General features: G+C 30.8%; 4 protein-coding genes across 4 annotated transcripts in view; 3 read left to right on the plus strand and 1 right to left on the minus strand.

Moving 5' to 3' along the window:
• Positions 1-13,160, plus strand: part of LOC145746363 (SMAD family member 5-like) — a 65,405-nt gene that overhangs the window by 25,787 nt on the left and 26,458 nt on the right. The gene's annotated exons all lie outside the window — the stretch shown is intronic.
• LOC145753067 (V-type proton ATPase subunit F-like) lies at positions 319-1,380 on the minus strand. Its single transcript, XM_082569461.1, has 3 exons — positions 1,157-1,380; positions 830-977; positions 319-628 (listed from the first exon to the last, which is right to left on the minus strand). Exons 1-3 carry the CDS (start codon positions 1,318-1,320, stop codon positions 575-577), a joined length of 366 nt encoding a protein of 121 aa, XP_082425587.1. The 5' UTR covers positions 1,321-1,380; the 3' UTR covers positions 319-574.
• Positions 1,899-4,030, plus strand: LOC145746372 (large ribosomal subunit protein uL16-like). The gene is made up of 5 exons (XM_082564647.1): positions 1,899-2,041; positions 2,131-2,328; positions 3,041-3,148; positions 3,388-3,550; positions 3,849-4,030. The coding sequence occupies exons 1-5, from the start codon at positions 2,019-2,021 to the stop codon at positions 3,999-4,001; spliced, it is 645 nt and encodes a 214-aa protein (XP_082420773.1). The 5' UTR covers positions 1,899-2,018; the 3' UTR covers positions 4,002-4,030.
• Positions 5,456-6,058, plus strand: LOC145763477 (forkhead box protein S1-like). The gene has a single exon (XM_082574936.1). The coding sequence runs from the start codon at positions 5,456-5,458 to the stop codon at positions 6,056-6,058; it is 603 nt and encodes a 200-aa protein (XP_082431062.1).

Here is a 13,160-nt window from a genome sequence, read left to right on the forward strand (position 1 = left end):
TTTTTGCAAAAATTAGAATTTTCGCCCTAGGCTAATATCTTCTAAGCATCAAGCATGCCCACGCAACCTATATTTAGTTTAATCTAGGAGAAAATAAGTTAAATGTCACATTTTTTGGTGGGTCACATGCTTAAAAATTCCGATTTTTTTAAACAATATTTTTAGAGCTAAGTGTAATGCTTTAAAAATTTATTGGCAACAGTTTAAAAAGGTTTTATTGATAAATCTATCAAAATAATTTGTTTAAAATTTGAACAACAAATTTTAAGATTTTTTTGTTTTACCTTTTTTAAATTTTTTGTTGTTCTTTAAAAAAAATTAAGGCTTTTATTTATTTTTTTTATTATCTTAAGCAAATAAAATGAATTTACTTAACAATATTATTGCACTGTTACTTAAACAACATTATTTGAAACTAAATAACTTGTGTAAGCAAAAGAATTAAATTTGTTCAAAAACCAAAACACGACACAGATCAACGAAACAACAAATTTATAAGATAATAACATTAATCCTGCAACAACATACAATAAAATACACAAAAATATTTAACACAAAAAATAATTGTTCCTTTTTATCTGAAATCATCAGCATTAAACATTCCCTTAGCTCTTCTTAGAATTGAATCCTTAAACACAGAAATGTTTTGAGTTAGTTAAAAGGAAATGTTTTATTTGGAAATTCTTGGTATATATATATATAAATAATATTTTTTTTTCAATTTTTAATTTAAAACTGTGATAAAATTTGTTTATTTTTATTATTTTTAAATTATTTTAATTACACAAATAAGTTTTGCAGAATAAAATTTTTATCTAAGTTTTCTTACTTTAGCTGGGTCATAAGGAGCATCTTTCGATGGAATTTCTAAAATACTTGGAATAGGTTCTGTATGAGCATCAATAATATGCCTTACTACATCTGCTATAGATTGGCTAATAAGTATGATGGCAATATCTGGACGGTTTAAAAATTTCCTAAAAAATTTATAAACATAGTAGTAATCAGTTTAGTGACAGTTTCATTACTAATAATCTTAACTTAAAAACAGGTTGTAATGGATTTTAAGAGTTTTTTTAGTATCTTAACTATTCGGTTTTGGGCAGTTTGGTGCATATTACAAACTTAATTATATCCAAATTTGGTTCTAACTTACTTTAAACTTTCTTCGATCTCTGCGGTTGAAGTTTCTTTTCCCACGACCAAAAAATTTCCCTGTCTGTGTTTATTCAACTCCCCAATTCCACCCAAAAGAAACCCAGTACAGATATCTTCGTCACCAATCACTGCTAGAAGTTTTCCTGCACGTCCAGCTGCCATTTTGTTGTTTTTAAACAAGTTTTATTTAAAAAAATCTTAAAACAAATTTACAATTGAAGGTTTTGATCTATACTATTTAAGAATCAGCTGTTTTTATTTACACACCTATTCAAAGGCCTGTTAAAAATTTTAAATTGACAACCATTTTCTGGGCAATTTATAACTAGTATTAGCAAGAAAATAATTGTCTAAACATTCAACTTCATCTTAATGCAGATATTTTAAATTAATACGTTCTTAATTTATATTTCTGATATAAAACAAATCCAGTTACAAATTCGTTGCAAGTAACTGTTTGAATAGTTGTGAAAACACAATTTGATCATATGAGAAGAATATGACAAAGCAAAAAATGTATATTATTATATACCAACTTTTAAATAAAAAAGAAAAAACATTTTGTAACCTAAAAAAGTGTAAAGAATGTATTAAAAAATATTTAACTGATTATGAAATACAAAAGATCTTTCCAGAATGTCGTTGTCAAAATAATATATAATATTTTTGTGTTTGTTGTTGACATCCGGGCACGACGGCAAAATTTTTGCTAAGTCATTCTTTTTTATTTAAGCAGGTATGAGACGTGTTTAATATTTATTTAGGTATTTTAAATCTATTAAAATCGGTAATATTTTAGTTGTTAGAATATAATTTAATTATTTAACGTAAATAACTTAATACATTTAATTGCAGGCAAGATGGGTCGCCGTCCTGCTCGTTGGTAAGTTGATAAATTTATTATAGTGGCAGAGTGTTTTATAAATTTATAGATATGAGTCTCTTTTAGATTTAAAAACATGTTTGTTTTAGTTACCGGTATTGTAAAAACAAACCTTACCCAAAGTCTCGGTTTTGCCGTGGTGTACCAGATCCAAAAATTCGAATTTTTGATTTGGGACGAAAGAGAGCGGAGGTACAAGACTTCCCATTATGCATGCATATGGTTTCAGATGAAATTGAACAACTTAGTTCAGAAGGACTCGAAGCTGCTCGAATTTGTGCCAATAAGTAAGTAATTTAACAACAGTATTTTATTTTGTTTATTTGTAATTTTAAATATAATGTTAGCATTAGGCTAATTTAAATATTTTATTATCTTGTTATGGTCCAGTTTGAAAAGTAGGGCAGTTTTTGACGAGGATCTTGTGCATGCAAGCGTAAAAAATGGCGTGACTGTGCATGCACGCATAATAAAATTTTCAATCTATGCGTGCCTGCGTAATTTATTTTTGTATGTTTTACCCAAATTTAGCTAAATATGCTATCACAAGGCGTCAGTATTGCGTGTGTGCAAATTTTTTATAAAAACCACATGCAAAACATTTCAGGCGTGCATTTTTTTTACCAAAAAAAACCTTCTGCGTGAATGCTGCCCTTCTTTCCAGACTGGGTTATGGTGTCTGACCTTTGCCAGTCTGTCTGACTGTAGTTAGTTTTGAGTTATTTAAGATATTACCTTTGTCATGATGATGAACACTTCATGTCTCTTCTCTGATAACAAATAAACATGAATGATATTGTTTTACAATATCTGAATGACAAATGTAGAATTTTACAAATCTTGTTTTTAATATCCTGTTGTATTTGAAAATGGGAATTTTAAGATGGGTTAGTTAACTTATCACAAAAATCAATAAAAAAATTAAAATTTTTTTTTATTTAGGCCAAGTTTTGGGGTAAATTATATATAAACTTTTTATAAAATGTAATTTATTTTAAGATACATGGTCAAATTTGTTGGTAAAGATTCCTTCCACTTGCGAGTCAGGTGTCATCCCTTCCATGTTGTAAGGATCAACAAAATGTTGTCCTGCGCCGGCGCTGATAGGTAAATATTAAAAAGTTTTGATTGTTGTTCCTTTACAATTGACTGTAATTAACATTTCTTTGGTAACAGTGCGACCCCATTCCTTACAAGTCATTATGATGAATACTTCATGTCTCTTCTCTGAGTTGAATCATGAAAGATACTATTTTTCAATCTTCTGAATGACGCTGCCAAATTGTTCACTTGCCTAAATACAATTGTAAACAAAAATTAAAATTAAAGGTTTTATTGTTTTAAAGATTACAAACGGGTATGCGCGGTGCTTATGGAAAACCCCAAGGATTAGTGGCTCGAGTGAAGATCGGACAACCTATCATGTCAATCCGATGCAAGGACTCAAACCGACATCATGCTATTGAAGCTTTACGTCGTGCTAAATTCAAGTTTCCCGGTCGACAAAAGGTAAACACGCTGAGAAACAGAATTCTTTGATAATGAAGAGTCCAATTTAAATCTTGTCATTATGATGAAACATCTTATTATTTTGATTTTCATGAAATCAAAACTCTCTCTTTCTGAATGACAAACCAAAATGATGAATTTTGTGTAAAGTTGGTATATTTTCCCAATCAGAAAGAATTCAAAAGGCTTTATTTTGCTTTTATCTAGATTTGTTATTGCCAAAATTCCAATTTGTCAAATTGTGTTACTAAGTACAGATACCTTATTATGAAACCTAATTTTGAGCTTTGTGTTTTAGATTTATGACTCACAGAAATGGGGATTTACCAAATGGAACCGTGATGACTACGAAAGAATGTTGGAGGAAGGTTTCTTAATTCCTGACGGCGTCACTTGTCAATATAAACCCAACAAGGGCCCCCTCGCCGCATGGAAAAAGCGACAAGTTTAACTTGTCACAAATAAATTTATTAAAACAAATCCATGGGTTTTCTTTTTATACACTTGCATTTTGTAAGCTAAGTTATGCAAAATGTTTTATTGTAATTTCAGCCATAAGGTACATATTTCTTGCAGGAAATTCTTTAGCAATATTTCGCGTTTATCCACATTAAAACAGCTTTATTTACTTAATCTGCAACAACTAAATAAACTGTTGTTTTGATACAGTTTAAAACCTGAAACAAAATTTATCTAAAGTTTTCCTCCGTTGCTTGGACACGGCATTGTTTAACTTTAAGTAGGCACCAGCAACTTTAGGAGTTTGTCGGGATGTCATTTACATAACTTTTAATTAATATTTTATTTGGAAAATTTCTAGTTTAAAGCTTGCTAAACATAGATTACCTAAATTAGTTGTGTTCGGTCACCAGGTGCCTTTGTCGTTCGGTATTTTGTTGACCTTGTGGTATTATTTTCTGTCCATTTACCTGCCTAATGTTTTTTTGTCGAGAGGCTTGGGGCTTTTCTCAAGGACGTTACAAAATATAAGATATATGCTGTTTAACCAAGCTCTTACAAAGTTGACGTCCGTTTCCTCTATTTTACGTTGGTTTGACGTAAAAGTCACTCTTTTCTAAATAGACATAATAAAAAAATAATAGTTTGCAATTAACAAAAGAGGTAAATAAAAACAATAAGAGTGGAAGTTTTTATTTTGCTTATGAAATTATACCGCAGAAAACTGCCTCAGATTGCGCCACCTTGCAGTGGGAGTTTTCTCCGCGACTAAACAATCAAATCAATCATCCAACCTGTCAAATCCGTGTCAACATTAATGCCTTTTAAAACGCAATCACGTGTTGTCTGCCATGCCGTTAACAGCCATGAATTAACGTTACAAATATTGACACTTAGATAATCGCGCTGATTTGCTCATTAATCAGATTAAGGTTCAATAGCAAATCTGACAAATTGTTAGTTAATGTATTTTATTGTTGATAAGGTTAAATCTGGGTAAGATTAACGTACACTTTATCAATTATGCTGCGGAAAAATATTTCTTAACAAGTTAGTTTCGATATATACTTAATAGTAAGAAACGGAACTTACGGAACTTTTATGAAGAGTTTTTTGAAGCTATTATTTTTCAGTTTGGCATTTTTTTTCGGTAATTGAATAACTTTCAAATTAATTAAAAGAACGTTTCTACGCACACAGTGTTTTTTTTACCTAATTACAGCTCATGTGTTATAAATTGTTATACTGTGGTGTAATAACAAAAAGTAGACGAAAGTTTAAAAATGCTTATTGAGTGAACAGACTCTGGAAAAAAGTTTATAAGGAGGTCTCCTTAATTTCAATTAAGGGGAGTTTTAATTTTATCAAATTTGTTTTTTTAACGTTTTCGTTTTTTTTTTGTTGTAATTGTCATAGCTATTTAAAATGATATTAGATTAGGCCAAAATGACCTCGGAGAAGCAATACAGTTTGCCGGAAACGGAAAAGAAAAAACCGGAAAAATCCTACATCGAACTTATCGCTGAAGCCATTTTTCGGAGCAAAGACAAGCGACTAAGTCTGGGCCAAATTTACAGTTACCTGGAAAAAAGTTATGCATATTTTCGGCTGCAGACCTCTGGATGGAAAAACAGCGTCAGACACAATCTATCTCTTAACCCTTGTTTTATAAAGGCAATGAGGTGTGAAGATGGCAAGGGCAGCTATTGGACAATCCACAACGATTACGTAACGGCATTTCGGCTTGGAAATTTTCAAGTGCATCAAAAATCGAGAAGGCGCAAAAAGTTTAGGGCAAAGCTCGGCGGGGTACCAACATCTCTGAATAGGAATTTAAAATTTCAAGATGGACACTTGGACCAGGGTTGGTTCCAATGTGGTAAAAACAACGATTTTGGTTTGTACGCTTCGCCTTATTTTCCGCCGCGCTGTCGATTTTGTGAACAACAATGGGATTTGGAGGTTCGTCAACTTTACTTGAAAATGTTGAAAGATCAATATTATTGGTCTATTTCGGCACAGAATTATAAGGAATTTAGTCGTTTTTAGAACGGAAGCATTGCAAGTAAAAACCCACACACTGTCAAACACTTTTCATTTAAAATTTTGCTGCGTCCACACATTGTATTCAAATTTCAACATTCACGGCTTGTTGCATGTTTACTAAAATTTCACCCATTTCAAGTATTAAGTTGGAATAAAATAACGCTAACATCCGCTCATTAACTTTGTATTAATATTTAATCTGTTTTTTTTTATTTTTAACTTTTTAAAAGCTTTAAAGAATTAACTTTTTTGAATTTTTTGCAAATAACTTATCGCCAATGTAACTAGTTTAGGTTATGTAACCATAAAATTTAAATTGATCAAAATAGCAGTGATGACTTATTTAACCAATGTCTTTTTACTCGGCCATTTTATTAATGTCTAGGCTGTTTCAACAAGTGTATATAAAAGCTTAAATAATTTTTTTGAAATTTTGCATATTGCTTGTTAAGTTAAAATAACATTCACAATAATTTTTTTCGCTATAGTAATTGCACATGCTTTTTTTCTCACAATTAACTACACTTGCTCATTAAATTATAATTTTATTAAGGTCCTCCCGCTTTTTAAATAAACAAATACAATTTCTCACTTAGCATAAAAAATATTTATATTCAAAAAAATTTGCGATTTTTAGGATCTTTAATTTTAGCTAAAATGAGCTCATTATTATTTGACTTAGTAGCCTATCCTAGTTGTCCAAGTATTTTTGCAAACGTATAACAAATATTTTAAAATCGTAAGAATTTAAGCCTACGCAAATTGAATTACGTTCAGGTATTATAGAATAATTTGCGTGCGTGAACTAAATGTCGTGCGTAGGAGTAAATGTAGTTACTGTCAACTATGCGAGAGCAACATACTTGTGGACTGACAGCATTTGAACTACGATTTTGAGCCGGTAAGGGGCGATAGAGGTCCTGCAAAATTGTGGTGGGATTTTAGTCCTGGGCACGACGTTAAACTGCCATCATTAACACCATGTTTGCTTATTATTTTTATTTGTAAGGTGTTTTTTTTACTTATTTTTTGTTAGTAAAAATCACCGTGGACTACTTTAAAACGATACCGTATATAGTCATATTTATCACGCCAACAGTATTGTAACTTAGTAAATATGTTATTGTAAATAGCCCAATCTTAGCATTACTACAATTATATGGGAATTATGTTGTTTGGTTTATGAAGAACAATCGTTTTTTTTCGCGCCAAAGCCTAGGAAATCAATACAAAAAAATTCGATCTTAAACAATGGCGCTTTCACAAGTAAAATGTTGGCCAGACCTGCCTCTAAAGATAACAAAACTAAGTCAAACCAAACACTTTCCAGTATAATAGTTAGAAAAAACAAACGCCGCATTATATGGCTATCACAAACTCGATTGAAAAAATTAAACAAATAAATAGGAGCCAGTTCTCGACCTTATTTTTTTATGGAATCCAATAACAAAGGCGGATTGTTAAGTCAACAAATCGTGTCGTAAGGCAATATAGTAAAAAGATTATACCGCAGTATGTACGTCGACCAAAGGTGGTTTTTACCTATACATAGTTCTTTATTAAAATTCAATTGTATACGTTTGGATATTTGAGAAATGGTCCATAAGGCCAAGCCGGCGCTTTTCAAAATACAACTTTGTTGTGAAATGATGAAGAGGGATCTGATTGTTTGTTCCCTCCAGATCGACAGCGATAGTTTTTTTTCTTTAACCTATATTTTTTTTTATTGATTGGAAATTGGTAGCTATGTACTATAGTAAACACCATAGTTAACTATAAATAGATTCCGCCCACTCTTAAGTAAAGTAAAACTCTTCGCAATTGCGCCCTTGTAAAATGTACAATACACAGAAGAAAGGCAACGAAATTCTAATTTAACCAATAACCTATCTAAAAATGACCCTCGATCGACAAAAGCAAGCGCTTGAGACCCAGTGTTACTGCCGTTTTATTCGCTCCATCGAAATTGAACGCCCTAAGGAACAGTTTCCTTGATTTAAAATATCTATTGATGTAAAAACTGTAAAATTACGGCAAAATAAAACTAAAAAGCACAATTCTGCAAATCAAAGCCTTAAAAAAGGCTGAGGTTGTTAAAACCTGTCAAAATTCACCTTTGCCCAACTCTATCATCCTTACTGCATACTGTACACACGTCACACTTCTAATATTACTTGATATTTCGCACATATTTTGTTGTTATCTTATCAAATATCAGTTTTTGTGGCTTAAAGCTAATTTTAAGCCTGGATTCTATAAACATGTAGCGTGTAGCTTAATTCCGAAATTATGATTTGTGTGAAGTAAGCTTGTTATGGTTATTAATTGCATTACAAATGGTTAGATTTTTATAATAAAATTAAACTTTATTGTATTCAAGCCACTTTCAAAGTAAACAACATAATTGTAGAGTAGTATTTTTGTGTAATTTTACAGTTTTCGTAATTTGTTTATTAAACATTTCAAAATTAAATCTTGAATAAGGGAGCATAACGTTACAAAAATTTAAATGATCTAATAAAATATTGTTTGCCATATCATTTCGTTTAATAAAGTATTTGGTTGGATCACACACGTATCGTAAAGTTTATATTTCATTCCTAAAACTAGCCTTACACCATCGCGTAGGTTAATATGACACCATGGCGTTTATTGGCATGTTGTCGCAAATAACACAATGTCATACTTGTTTTTTAATGTGTTTTATAGTATTCACCGTATCTATGAATATTTTTTTCGTAATTGGATTAATTCCGTAATCTATTAAAAATGTCCTGCCTTCGTAACTTGTTGAGGTTTTCTAATACGTTTTTCCACACGAAAAGCAAGCATGAAAAGTAGATTTTTTAGCGAAATTAGTAAACCAAAATAAGCCGTAAAATTCCAAATTCCAGGCACGCTATTTTAAGGTTTTCAAATTACATTTGAACCGTACAAATGATACCTTATAAAATTGAATAAAGCTTGCCTTTATTTAATATCGGATCAAATAGTGTCATTAAATAGTTCATGAAATATACATACTCTTTAAGTTGGTGAAATTTCATAAATTTTATTATTGATTCTGTAATTCGTATAGGGCATAAATTTTAACCCATAAAAAAAGAATGATTTACAATTTTAATACTTTTGTGATTCAACTTTTAGTAACCCGATAGAATTAAGGCATTTATAAGTAGTACAAAATACAGCGGTCATTCTAGTACTCTGTAATGGAAAACTCACTTCCTCGATGCGTAAACAACGAGGAATTACGCTCTTCAACTATTCGAGTAAACACTTAAAATACACATAACAAACTGGGCGCCCAAAAACTTAAGCCAATAAAAACATTATGGTACTATTATCAAAAAAAGTATCACTGCTTTTTGTAGTTATGTAGGTTATAATATGAAAGAGATTGGTTATGCATGCTTTTTATACACCCGTTAACGTTAACTCATTTTTATTATTATAATATTTGGTGTTTTAAAGGGTATAATTAAGGTTTTACATAATAGGTTAAGGTCTCTAAACTCGCAAACTAATCCGAAACAAAACAAATGAATGTTATGCCTAAAAAACAAACAAACGAACCGTAAACATGTAAAAACATTTATTATTTATGTTAGAAACGAGGCAAGAAGTAATCGTGTTACAGTACCGTTGACGCTTACCGCAGAGCACCTCTCGAGTGAAGAGCGAATTGTGATCGAGCCGTGTACTTCACTTCACCGCAAAACTGAAGATTGGCAATTAACCTGAATTAAAACTTTGTTCGTAGAGTTTCGTAAACGCAAGGCTCAAATAGTAAGATTTGATCCCATCGCGCTGGAAGTTCTTTTGTTTCCGTTTATACGAGGAGGTACTTGTTATACAAGTTGTTCTCGCAGCCCTGTATGCCGGCTGGAAAATTAGTTTTTCACATACCTTACTTCACTACAATTGACATTTTTTAAATGTTAAACAATTTTTTTAGTAAATTTTTACTTTTTTAATTATACAACCCCTTAAAAATTTGTTTGTAACCTTATTTTTAAAGAGTTTATAATGTTTTTGGTATTTATAGTATTTTATTTAAGTCATCTAAGGAATATTAAGTTTATCTTAAGATTTTTTAAAGAATTTTGAAATTACGGTGACTACGAACCGATATGGATAAATATCAAACGTCGATATAAATTAATAATTAATGTCAAACAATAACATAACCCTCAGCGTCCGTAACACCAATGATCTTATTTTTCCTTCAAGACATTTATCCAACAAGTATTTTAATTTTAGTTTTGACAATGGGCCATAAACTCAATGACGTATGACGAGTGCAAATGTCGTAATTTTAATTAAATTCACGAGCGTATCAAGTAACAAATATCACGTTGTAGGAGGTAAAACCGATGTATAGAGTAATAAAGATTTAAAATATTCGTATGAAAATTTACCTTAATTTAAATTTTATTGGTTTACATATAAAACTACGCCCATATTTATTGTGTACTAGCGGCGACTAAATTTATTTGATCACGTGACATTACCACGTGGGTATTGTCACGTGTTCTGTAAAAAAATTACCTTTTTTTACCCCGCTGTTTTAGTGGCCTGATTTAGCCTAAATGTGACAATAGCGTTTGAATTTTAACTTAGCGGGCCTCCATTGTCAAGTTTTTGGCTTTCTAAGCCATAACTTTGCGTCACCACCTTTAAAATAGCTTCAAAAAACAACGCATTCATTTCCAATTGGCATGGGCACTTTTCGAATTTATTCAATTACCGATTGATTGATATCCGATAGGTTTTATTCTTAATCGTTTTTTAGGTTTATTTATTTTTTTAATTTTCAATTTTGGTATTCGTTAAGTAAGTTTGATAAATTATGCATCTATTTGTTGTTATAGCCAACCTTATTCGTTAGGAACCGGCCTGTTTAATTTTCTTACAAAAAATATTAATAATAATATATTCTACCATTTAATTATCCAGTTACATTGCCTTTTAAAACGAATAGAGATAATAAAGTTATTTTATCACAAAACCAATAGGAATAACTTGCCTAAATGTTGATTTGTTTACGTTTATTTTAAAACCAATGTCAGTAAACACAACAAGCATATGTGTCATCCATGTTATTAATGTTTAAATCTGTCGTCATAAAAAATTTTATCTCGACAAAAATCGAATCTTAGATGTTATGATGCCATGTCGTCTCGTAACAAACATCAACATATGTCAAAGTCTAAAGGTAGGCAGACCGCACTATCGTGTGTAAGTGATGTAATGGTTCAATTGGACTGCATTAGTCTAAGGATTAAGAAACGATAACAGAACCTTGTCGACGGAAAATTGACACCAGGAATCTTTGTAATGTGACATGCTACTTTTTGTATGTGTTTTTTTTTATCAAACTTACCTGTACAACACTTTTTTAAAACAATTTTTCGAGTAAAACTGCTATGTGCATTGCCATCAAAATGATCTTAATTTTTACTCAATTATTTTGTTTAATGAAGTCAAGTCAGTCATGTGTCGTTAACTTTATTATGTGGTGAATACTTTAAATTATGTTGAAACGTTGTAAGGGTAGCCCATAAAGACAAATGTCGGGGTCAGTGAACATTTGCTTCAGCCTTCTATCAATACCATCAACCTGAAATAAAGTTAGTTCCGCCCCGCGAAACAAGGTAACGTTGTGACGCGAAAAACGTTTTCTTTAATCCATAACGATGGTTAATTAATCAGTGTCGCGCTGAAAGGGTTACAATTGCCAGTGCGAATGATGCTTGGATTACAGATTCTCGAAATGGACGTTTGCATTATTAATAGGCTTTAAAATAAAAGGAAAAAATAAAAAACTGCTTGCGTAAATAAATTACTTGAAGTTGAGAAACAGACAAGTAAATCCAATTACTTAAAATTTGTTTTGTTTAATGAGCAAAAATGTACAATACTTGTTGTTCATATTAACATAACGGGCTTTTACTGCAATGTAATATATGTGAACAGAGTCAGTTTGATATATATACAGACTACTTACACCCAAGCCAAAAATAAATAAAAACCAATTTGTCAAAAAATTTCAAATATCAGTTTCAAACATTTTTTTGAACAATTTTAGATAACTTTTGTTGTTATTCAAACGCGGGAGGTTTTACATGTTGTGTTTTTTTCAGGTGACCTTATGATATCTACTTTAACTATACCAATATCTTATACCTGTAATTATCATACTTTCCGAAAAAAAATATAATGCGTTCTAAGAATTGCTGACCGAATGTTTTGCTTTATATTGCGTTAATTGTGTAGCTAATGTGCGGTCGTCCATAAACCTATAATAAACCGACCAAGACCATTATTTGTGGATTATATATAATACTTTAAAAATGTCGATTTTTAATGCGATATGGCTTAAAGCTTTGGGAAATTTGAAAGTCTTATATTTGTCGCCAAGTGTTATTATTCATGGATTAAAGGAGCTTTTGTCAATGACATTAGTTTCGTATTATATATACAAAAAGTACTTTAATAAAATGGCAAATGAAATTCACAAACCCGGAAATCCATGCTATCAAATATCTTGAATTAAACTATTCTATTTTATAGGCGAGATAACGATAATGAAATGCGATTCTGGAAAAATTTATGGAAAATATGGCAGTAAACCATGTTGTGTTTTCCCATAATTCGCATAAGTTTTTTTATTATAAATTTTTTTTACAATAAAAAAGCAGTCATCATTTTAGGTCAATACAAACCAAATTTAAAAGAACAATCTTACAAAAACATTCAATTTTTAATTGTAAAAAGTGTCCTTAGAAATTATAAAGTAAGCTATGATGAACTTTGTACCTTAATTTTGATTCAAATTAGAGAATAAAAACGTAGTAGTGTTAGTTCATTGGGTGCAAATGATGTTGATGAATAGCGGAAATTAACAATTAGTACACTGATGAATAGACATTATCGTCCTTCTACCGCGAACCCATGTTAACTTCCTAAAAAAGGAAAGGGAACCGGAGTTCAAAATCTGCCAAATTTTTGTAGCTTTATGGCAATTCTGCGGTAAAGCATAAACCATCTGGTTAAAAGGTTGACGTAGCTTGCTAAAAATAATAACAAATATTGAAAAATG

Source organism: Corella eumyota, chromosome 1 (assembly GCF_963082875.1).
Source record: "Corella eumyota chromosome 1, kaCorEumy4.1, whole genome shotgun sequence".
NCBI lineage: Eukaryota > Metazoa > Chordata > Ascidiacea > Phlebobranchia > Corellidae > Corella > Corella eumyota.

Bases quoted from the DNA above. Each gene is read 5' to 3' on its own strand.
- LOC145753067 (XM_082569461.1), bottom strand. From the start codon at position 1,320: ATGGCAGCTGGACGTGCAGGAAAACTTCTAGCAGTGATTGGTGACGAA. The intron at 978-1,156 runs GTAAGTTAGAAC...TAAATTTTTTAG, and splicing joins GAGATCGAAGAAAGTTTAAA to GAAATTTTTAAACCGTCCAG. The intron at 629-829 runs GTAAGAAAACTT...TCTGTGTTTAAG, and splicing joins CTCCTTATGACCCAGCTAAA to GATTCAATTCTAAGAAGAGC.
- LOC145746372 (XM_082564647.1), top strand. From the start codon at position 2,019: ATGGGTCGCCGTCCTGCTCGTTG. The intron at 2,329-3,040 runs GTAAGTAATTTA...ATTTATTTTAAG, and splicing joins GCTCGAATTTGTGCCAATAA to ATACATGGTCAAATTTGTTG. The intron at 3,149-3,387 runs GTAAATATTAAA...ATTGTTTTAAAG, and splicing joins TCCTGCGCCGGCGCTGATAG to ATTACAAACGGGTATGCGCG.
- LOC145763477 (XM_082574936.1), top strand. From the start codon at position 5,456: ATGACCTCGGAGAAGCAATACAGTTTGCCGGAAACGGAAAAGAAAAAA.